Source organism: Pholis gunnellus, assembly GCF_910591455.1.
Source record: "Pholis gunnellus genome assembly, chromosome: 5".
NCBI classification, from domain to species: Eukaryota; Metazoa; Chordata; class Actinopteri; order Perciformes; family Pholidae; genus Pholis; species Pholis gunnellus.
In genome coordinates, this window is record NC_136531.1 from 11,169,052 (window position 1) to 11,179,097 (window position 10,046).

The 10,046-nt window shown below is 38.6% G+C and overlaps 2 protein-coding genes across 2 annotated transcripts; one reads left to right on the plus strand and one right to left on the minus strand.

The window, feature by feature from the left end:
- Positions 1-56: 56 nt before the first annotated feature.
- On the minus strand, positions 57-3,078 carry LOC306696155 (T-cell ecto-ADP-ribosyltransferase 1). The gene is made up of 4 exons (XM_079159700.1): positions 3,017-3,078; positions 2,701-2,787; positions 1,882-2,582; positions 57-806 (listed from the first exon to the last, which is right to left on the minus strand). The coding sequence occupies exons 2-4, from the start codon at positions 2,749-2,751 to the stop codon at positions 731-733; spliced, it is 828 nt and encodes a 275-aa protein (XP_079015826.1). The 5' UTR covers positions 2,752-2,787; positions 3,017-3,078; the 3' UTR covers positions 57-730.
- Positions 3,079-4,680: 1,602 nt separating this feature from the next.
- Positions 4,681-9,828, plus strand: primpol (primase and polymerase (DNA-directed)). The gene is made up of 14 exons (XM_079160044.1): positions 4,681-4,812; positions 5,479-5,771; positions 5,889-5,983; positions 6,064-6,202; positions 6,703-6,850; positions 6,937-7,033; positions 7,125-7,273; positions 7,412-7,574; positions 7,653-7,750; positions 7,868-7,960; positions 8,540-8,648; positions 8,733-8,809; positions 8,920-8,966; positions 9,080-9,828. Exons 2-14 carry the CDS (start codon positions 5,598-5,600, stop codon positions 9,302-9,304), a joined length of 1,614 nt encoding a protein of 537 aa, XP_079016170.1. The 5' UTR covers positions 4,681-4,812; positions 5,479-5,597; the 3' UTR covers positions 9,305-9,828.
- Positions 9,829-10,046: the final 218 nt, after the last annotated feature.

Below are 10,046 nucleotides of genomic sequence, written 5' to 3' on the forward strand. Positions count from 1 at the left end.
TATGTACAGTATAATATTCTGATGTTTTGGTGCAGACTCAAACACACAAACACAAATTATGTATAGCCTTTTATTGTGAATTTACGTGTAATTGTTGTATTATGATATAGATTAACTGTAAACATGTAAAAACAGTTATGTTAAATTCACTGAACTTGAGAAGACAAGTTAAATAAACGTATGCATGCCATTTACAGATTAAACAGTCATTGTTCACTCGACAATATAGGATCTTATGTATGTGTCTACTTCTATTGATGCCACTTTGCACCACAATATTGTCATCATAGCGCATGCTGTAATTCTGAGAAATGTAAAATGGTGTAACACAAGGGTAATGTCTGAATTCAATATCAATCTTCCTCATGGTTTTGATTATTTCGATTATCATGAGAGGAAACAACCATTCATTATTTTACCTTGTATTAAAGACAAATTAAAACTTTCCATCATGTTTCCCTCAAACATATGAAATGCCCCCAAAAAGAATAAAAGAACATTTTCCTCAGAAATATAAGTTTACAGTATATATCTGCTGATAAGCATAAAGCAAATGTGTTTGAAGCCATTAAAAACTGTTATAACTGTATTTTTTCAGCGGGCTATGAATGTTTGCTGCCTTATTTGGCAGCATCGAAGCAAAACAGATGTTTATTGTTCGACTGTACAAAAAAAGCATTTTGTGTAACTCTCAGTGCAATCTGAGCAGCTATTTTTTTCCCATTTGTTCTCAATAGTTAAAGAAAAAAAGAGATAAAGCCACAAGCATCAACACAAGCCACTGGGTGGAGACATCAGCTGGGGATCTAGAGAGATGGAAATAAAGAGAGAGAAAGTTAATATCTTTGGTAATTTTTCAAAAGAAATCTGCGTCATATATGAGCGAGGTTGGCTGACATGAAGACAACATTTTTCTTACAAAATGCAAACTGTTTAAGTTATTTCATGAAAGAGATTTGTGCCTCTTTTCTCTCTCAGCTTATCTCATCGTTTGAAGTGGGCGTGGACATACAAGCTGCCCTGACTGTATGCAGCTTGTGAGAAGCCTGTAAACACTTGTCAGGGCTGTAAAAAGTCCCACAACTCTGCTTCCTTTTCAGGTAAAAGATCATTTAGCTGGTTTAGCTGAAAAGACACCAGAACTGATCAGCAATCAAAGATAATACTATAAACGACTTAATCTTTCTAATATAGATGGAAATTAAACATTATCTATTAAATTTAAAGGTTCATTGTTGGGGACATTGGAAACCAAAATGTACGCCCTCCGTCAGCCTGTAAGAAATTGATCAAGTTGATTATTGAGTTTTACTTTCTTTTTTTTTTCAAACACTAAGTTTGATTGTTGCTTGTCATTAGATAAATAATAAAGCTCTGCAACCAGGTTTTCAAGGGCTTTCAAATATTGTGGGCTTGGAACTTTAAGGGACTGTTTTGGTTAAATACACATAAAGTCAGGTGATTTCATGTGGTCTTTGTATCTATTTTAAACATTTGATGGTAAATGGACTTGTGTTGTATAGCGCCTTTCTATAGTCTTCCGACCACTCAAAGCGCTTTTACACGACATGTTATCCTTCACCCATTCACACACTGATGGCAGGGCTTCCATGCGAGGTGCCACCTGCCCATCAGGACTATCTAGTGTAGCCGGGGATCGCACCGCCGATCTTCTGATTGAAAGACGACCCGCTCTATCACTGAGCCACAATCGCCCCTTAGTTCCTGATGCCAGACAATTCTTCATGAATTATTTAACATTCAAAGACCATCACACAGTTTTAATAAATAAATCATGTTGAAAATCATAATTCCAATATCACTGTTAATAATCATGGGATAGAGCAAAATATTTTATATATTATAAAGAAAATGTCTTACCCTGACAGACTGTAACAGTTGTGCGAGCTGTACAGTTCTGAGTGCTTCAGCACGATCTCAGTGAATATAGAATCCTCCACAGTTTTTTCATTTACTGCCTCCACAGTGAACACTTCAGCTGGAGATATGAGTGTCATACTCTGGTCTTGGCTGCAAATGTTGTCTCCAAGATTAGCATAGAAGCAAGAAGTGATATTAAAGAGGGTTTGCCCGTCTAAATCGTCCATTAGCTCAAAGACGCTTGAGTGAACTTTGGCGAACCTTCCAAATCTCACCTTTGAGCCCTTTTGTGCCGTGTATTTTTCTTCTTGGAGAAGATACAGAGTCGTGCACTTCTTTGTACTCAGCAGCGACATTGAATCCATGAGCAGGAAGTGAAGAGCCTTGAAATGGAAGTGTTTTTCATAGATGCTTACATTTCCACCCAGTGTCTCTACTGCATCGTCAAAGGTATTTAAATCTGCACCCCAATCAACGTATGCCAACAGTGCAGCGGTATGTTCTTTTGTTCCTCCAGGCATCAGCTTTGAACAACGAGTATCTGCATCCCATGCTTTCTGGAATTCCTTACTGTTGTTTAGCTCTTGTCTTAAGAGACCTGAATGGATAAACTTCTCCATGGCCTCTTCACGGCATCCATCGTACATGTAATCTACAGCATTTGGGGCCTTGTCCAGCAGTTTTGCGCTCCCTGCAGTCACCTTTAATTGAGCATGGAAGTTAAAATATAGTTTCAAGACAAGAAAATATTATCTTTAAATCTAACATAACATCACAACAGGGTTTGAATAACTGTTTTTAAGAGAAACAACCACTTACTTTGTAGTAGAAAACAATTGCAGCAAGAAGTAGTTTTCTTCTGTCGCACATTTTGAAGGGCTTTTCTTTTCTTCTATCTACACAGACCTGAAACAGAAAACCAAGAAGAGAATTGCAGGACCAAACTTGTATAAAAAGTTGAACACAGTCCAGAAATGGGATGAGCTGGCTTGTGGCTCAATTACTTTGTTTAGACAAGCCCTGGATCTCCTATTTTGAGTTTTCCACTCTTGGAATATGGCACCCACCTTCTCACCCTAGATAACCATGAATGATTAAACTCTAAAACTCAAAGAAAATATCAAACAGCTCATACCTTAAGCAGGGGAAATTATTTTCATGGAGCAAAAGTCTAGTCTGTGTACATCCAAGTGCAGGCAAGCACTAATTTTCAGCAGAACACTGCCTTTGGGGAAGTTGAAACTTATCACACCAGGAACGCCTTTTCCTTTCCTGTGGAAGGAAATAACATGACCTTGGGGGCCCTGATGTTGAGTTACTTGTTCTGCTTCGGCTACCGAGTTACTGTAAGTTCTTGCTGATTTGTCGCAGATGTTTTTATAAATCAGATAAACGGAAATGGTCCAGCCCAGCAATAAATTGTCTTAATTTCCCAGTTTCACTCAAATGCTCTCTTTCTTTCTTTCTTTCTAACCTCCTAAATTGTGATTTTATGATAAAGTCATAATATGCTTTCCTTTGTTTTTTCACATTTATTCCTTAAACAATACTACCAAAAGTAAAATAAGTTATTAAAAGTCATATAGGTGAAATTAAGCTAAAGCTTTTGAAGAGATAGCTGTTAATATTTTGCTTTGATTGTGAGAAGCATGACTGTCTACCCATAAATAAACTTTTAATTGCCCCATGTCCAACTAAATAGCTATAGACACTATTCATTTGTTGCTGCTTGCATTTGAAATAATACTTCATAAAGCAGTCATATATTGCATTCAGTATGGAAGGAATGCACAAATACTTATAAAAGTTGTGCAGGTCATTTTTTATAAAATCTTTAAAAGGTAAAACAAGTACGAAAAAGATCCTCCGATGCCCACTGTGTGTACTGTTGATACATTAAATTAACACCTCTTAATGCACAAATACTTACCTGATGACTAAATACTTTAGCATATGGTGTTGTCATTGGTGCTTGTGAATAGCTTCTTCCTCCAATGCAAAGTTATGTTCCACCTTCTGACCTCCTCTCACTTCCTTCCTTCCTTGCTGATACAGTAGGCTGCTGACACTCGATTTGGCAGAGGACCTGCCAACATGACTATAATGGCACTTTTTTTATATATGCAGTAGATGTTCAGTTTGAGTGTGAGGAACAGGAGAGCGGATGCTAGATTGAGAACATCCCGTCCGCTCGAGATCCAAGCAGTGCTGTGTGGTGTGTTTTTTTCCTTTTTGCCAAGTTGTTAACAAGGTTCACTGTCGGACAACAGCAGTGTGCATAGCCTACCTTAAACAGCATTAAACATAGACAACTTTAACTGTACTTCATTCAACCCACATGCTTTTTGAACAACTTTTTAATAGCATTAGGCTTAACAGTTACAAGGATAATCATATTCCATACCCTCCATGAAAAGCCAAATGAAATAACAAATATTGGATACTTTTTTTTTCCTGACAAGGATGTTGGTTTAATCTTTCAGCACTATGAGATATTTGCCATATATGCAGTTTTATACGTATTTTTGTTTAATGTTCTTAAGTTTAAGACTTTTATTTTTATTTTTTAATGTAGCCGGAAGTCATATGATTGGTACCGACCAGAGACACATTACGCCTACGATGCATGCACTTTAATCGTCTACTTTATTTCGTCATAAGGCTACACATAAAATTATTGATTGACGATAATTTACAGTAAAAGAAAATAATATTATTATCTGGTACGATCCCGTTTTATGACCGGAAACAGGAAGCAGGCGCTGTTTCCGGTTCGGGACGCGCCAAAAATAAAACGACGCTGAGGCTGAAACTACTTGTGTGTTTATGTTTCAACTGAGACAGTGACGGGACTGAATACCTGGATTATTGACATAAACACAGCGGTAACGTAGCCTACCGGCTTGTTGTACCTTTGAGTCTTAACTAACGGTGAGTTTTGACCCATGTACTCTTAAATACACGAGGACATTACGTAAAGTCAAAGATAACTTAAGTCAATGTTACGGTTACTGCTTAGATAAACTGCGTTAACTTTTCAGCTCTGTTTATTAGGTACAACGTCTAACGTCTGCCCAAGACTTATAATGGTAACCGTGCTGTTTGATCTGGCAATACAAAGTACAGCAATACAAATATACTCCACAACAGGTTAACATTCTTAGTATTAGCAGCAAATGTATTGAAGTATCAAAAGTAAAAATAATCTTTATTCAGTTTTGTTCCTTTCAGAGTATTTTGTTATATTATTTTATGATCACTGATGTAAACTGCATTTTAATGTAGCTGGCTGAGGTAGGACCAGTATATATTGTGTACTGTTGGGATGTTTAGGAATACATCTAATCCTATTTTGCATAATATTTTATATACTTAAAGCGCTAAAACTACTGCAGTATAATACAACAGTCCTGTAATAAATCCTACCTTTTATGGAGGTTATATCTGTGTTATCATATTGGAGGATGTAGTTTGTGAGGCTGTTGTATTGTAGATTGTATGTTATACTAACAGGTGTTCGTATTATTTGGTCCACCCAGTAGGCTAAATAACAAAAACACCTCTCAGTGTGATGCTAATGCCGTTTATTTTTTCCAGGTTGAAGGATGATAGGACGACTAGAGTTCCAGCTTCCCCTCTGCTGAAGTTTCCTCAGGAAAGTCACTGAGTGGGTGCAATAAAGGGGTCGAACAAAAGTGGTTGATAAGCATTTCAAGATGAGTAAGTGGGGAGATCGACTGAAGAAGGTTGAGCAGCTTGCTCAGTCGTTCCAGCTGAAACCTCTGGCCACACACTACAAACCTCGCTTGTGGCCATGCCAGCCTTCCTCCGTCTGGAGGCTCTTTCCTCGTCAGTGTACGGCTATCGGCTTCGCTCAGAGCTGCAAAGAGGTACAGTAGTAACACGGGACTCTTGTGATGCTGGACTGTCTCATTAGACTGCACATTAGAGGTTACATCCTGTGTGTAAAGGTCAGAAAGCTGACCGTGGTGCCTTGCATTCCCTAGGCTGTACATGTTTTTGCACTTGAAAAAGAAAAGACATCCCTGGGTCAAAGGATCTTCCTGGTCACCAGTTACAGTGAGCTGTGGCATTACTACAGGTAAATAAAATACATTGTCTAATGGTTAAAACGCGATGGTGTGCATCAATGATGATTTGTCACTTGATTTTTGTTATCAGGACTTACACACAGTCCTTGATGCACTGCTATGAGGTGATACCAGATGGCGCTGTTTGTAAGCTTTACTTTGACTTGGAGTTCCACAAGCCCTCAAACAACGGAGCTGATGGTAAAACTATGGTGTCTTCACTTATCCAGGTAGCGTACTGTTCGCATCTTCATTGACATATTTAGTTTTATCGAGCAGCTTGCTTCACATGCAGATAACAATGACTCATATGTTGTTCAGTTCAACATTTATAAAGCCAAAGAATGTGTTACAAAAGAATTCACTTGACATTCATTTAGAAAAGTAAGTAAAAATCAAAGAGCAGTTATAACAAAACAATTAAAAAGTCAAAGAATTTCCTGTTTATCTTTCACTCTCATTCTTCTATTTCAAGCTACAAAATACTTTCAAGGGCTTTTTTAAGGCATTTTGAATGTTCTAGGGCATTAATTAACACATTTGAATGGTGTGTGTGTGTATATATATATGTGTATAGACAGATAAATATAGAGACTGAACTTTATCACACATATGGGGGAGAAACATCTGGATAGATTGTGTAATAGCTTATTTTGTTACTTCCCTACCTAAAGATGTATGATATGCAGCTGTATGATATTTTACCGCTCCATGTTTTGTGTCTCGACAGTATGTTTGTGACAAGCTAACGGAAGTTTACGGGATTGAGTGCTCTGCAAATGATGTCCTCAATCTCGACTCGAGCACGGAAGAGAAGTTCAGTCGACATCTCATCTTCAATCTCCAAAATGCAGCTTTCAAAGACAACATTCATATGGGTTTGTCCAGTGTTTCATGGAGGCAACAATATTTTTTTTTTCCAGATGTTACTTCAGTTCATATATTCTGTCGTTTTTTTTTTTAGGTCGGTTTATCCACGCAATTCTCCACCCAGTCCTGAGCACACCCGAAAGTGGCCTGAATGTTGGGATGAATTCAGTGGCAGAAAACAGTGAAACACGGTTTGTTTTTCCAGACATGTTAAAATAAATATATAAATGTCTTTGCTACCATCTCTTTGTGTAATTTGTCTCAATTATGGACTGACGGCAGAACTCATGCCGTCTCTGAGGGGACGCCAGCGAAGGCAGATGAGATGGCTGAGAGTCCACAAGCCAAGAGGCGCAAGCAGGAAGAGACGGACCTCAAGTTCCTCCAGGTGAAAAACAAAGACGGCCACGACTGTCTTTTTGTTGATCTTGGTAAGAGAAACCACAAGCTTTCATTCGTAATTTTTACCCTTATATCACACTAAAATGTTTCTCTTGATACATTCAGCACCTTAATGCATCAATTTTGTAAACATTGCCAGTAGACAATAATACTTTTACAAAAAACAGGTGTTTACACCAAGAACAGAAATTTCCGCCTTTACAAGTCATCAAAAGTGGGAAAGAACTCTGCATTCACGGTGGCAGATGACAACAAGTTTGTTCACAAATCTGACAAAGGAGTCCCTGAGGAGGAAAGTGTGTTCTTGGCTTCCCTCGTCTGTAATATGAGGTACAACACTTTTTGAACTTGGGTTTCTGAAAACATTACCTTCATCAAGCTTTAGAGCTTATTTCTGTGTATCATCAGTTTCACAGGTCAAAGAATTCTCACGTCGGACGTCCCAGAAACAAAGGAATCCAAAACCTCGAGGCCTCATTGCCAGCAGGGATCAGCCACGTATCCAGGTAACACTGAACTGACAAATGAGGCTTCTTTTTATTTTTTGCATGCATCAAAGATTTTATCAATATCTTACCTTGAGATTTTTCCACATTATTGTTTTTTTTTGTCAAATCCATCAGTGGCGGGTTCACTTTCTGGCTGGCTGTCGTCTCCTCATCAAGAAGTGGACAACTTTGTACTAACTGTGATTAAAAAAGATGGCGTGCATGGAAGTAAGTGTCTGGGCTAATGATGTACTATACTGTCTATAAATTGACAGAAAACAGTGAAAAAATGCGTGTCGCAATTTCCTCAAGACGTAGTTTACGACTTCAAATGTCTTGTTTACCCAACAGTCCAAAGACATTCAATTCACAATGATATAAATCAAAACATATTTCTGGGGTTCCGGTGTAGCCAGTTGATATTCCTGAAGAAGACTTCCTTCTGTCCGCTGCTTGTTGTTTACAGCCGATTAGCGACTTCAGATGCGAGACTGGAGTTGAGAAACGACATGTAAGATTGGATTGTTTCTCAAATAGCTAGTTAACAAGCTAATTTCAAACCAATAAAAAGTAAATGTCACAATAGCTGGTGGGTTCCCAGATTGCATTTCTGCCAATGCATTCTGTCTGTTATGCTTCCGATACCTATACAATATATATATATATATATATATATACCTCTTGATAGCATACAGTAAGTTGCTATTCACATTCGGTGTGTTCAAACCATCCTATGTCATAATGCACTATGCAAAGATTGATTGTGACAGTTTATATCAGACCTGTCCGATACGTTTACTTCAACAGGCATCAGACGATGGAACTACTTTGCTGTTGAACAACTGCTTGTTTACGACATCGCTAAATACCGCTGGTGTGAAAACGTGGAACGGTTTCATAAAAGCAACAACATCATGTATGTATGTTTCATGTTTTGCTAAAGTTTGTGTGCGACGTGTTCGGCACTTCCCTTCTGATTTGGTCACATTCTCCTCTGCAGGATTGTTGTGGACCTGAAAGAGGAAGTTTGGTACCAGAAGTGTCACGATCCTGAATGTAGGAACTTCAGGTCCTCAAGTAAGTTCTGACCCTAAGAGCTGCCATACTGACTTTTTATATTTAAAACAAATAAAGGCTACGTGATCGGTTTATGGGGAGTGCTGAGATAAATAATTCTCATGTTACAGGTTACCCACTGCCACAGGAGATCTGCGTCAGCTATATCATGAAACTGGTTAGTTTGCTCTACTTTAACTAGCATCTGGACTGACTAAGCTGAAGCTAAGCTAGCTTATTAAAGCTCAAAGACATGGTGTATTTATGATGATGTTTTCTGTTCACCGACAGGATGAAGAAGACCAGGCTTACTTAATGGATGATGCGGGCAACATTGAACTCAGCCAGACACCAAACCAGGCCCCAGAGAGCACAGTGTGTCCAGAGGATGACGTGTGGGGAGACGGACAGGATGACCAGGACTACTTGGAGAGCCTGGACGACTTTGAACAAAACAATAGGGATATCTCTGATCAGCTCCTGCTCAAATGTATGGCAGATTTTGACTCCCAGTAGAGGGTGAGTTTCATGTCACACAAGCTCGTTGAGGAAGGCGTTAATGTAGAGCAACTACACAGCCATCGCAGGAGCATCAGTGAGAGCACGACTGGCTGACAAACAGGCAGACCGCTCAGAGGAGCCAGTGATGGCTTGTAAAGCAGCCGTGTCATGGAGAGAGGGTAATGGTTGTACATCAGAAGTGGTAGAAAAACACATCTTACAGACAAGGGAATCAGAGGAAACACTACTGCTTTGATTGCAGTGTCAACCCTATCATCAAATCCCAGTGTGCACATCACATTTTACAATAACGGTCCAAGACTCAGTGTTAAGAGGCAGAGCAGTCTGTTGACAGTTAGGGCACTGTCTAACCAAATGTTCCAATTGGTTATAATTGCGCCATGTGTAAGGACTTCTAAATGCTTGCTTCTGACATGCTTTTGAAATCTGATGATTTTCAATTATTACGCTTCGTGACGCTTTGTTCTAACGGACAAACATCTCATCTGATAATGAATGTAAGTACTATTAATGCCTCTGACTGCAATAAATGCAAGAATAAAGACCATTAAAAACAAATTCCAGGTTCTAATGTCTGTCATTGAAGGAATGTATAAAGATAGTTTAACACGTCTTCTGATTAATCTAGAAAAGAAGAAGAAAACATTTTCAAGGCATAATATACTATGACTTTGTTTTATCATCAAGTCCAAGTGGAATTTGTGCCAAATCTGAACAAATGTGCTTAAGGCGTTCC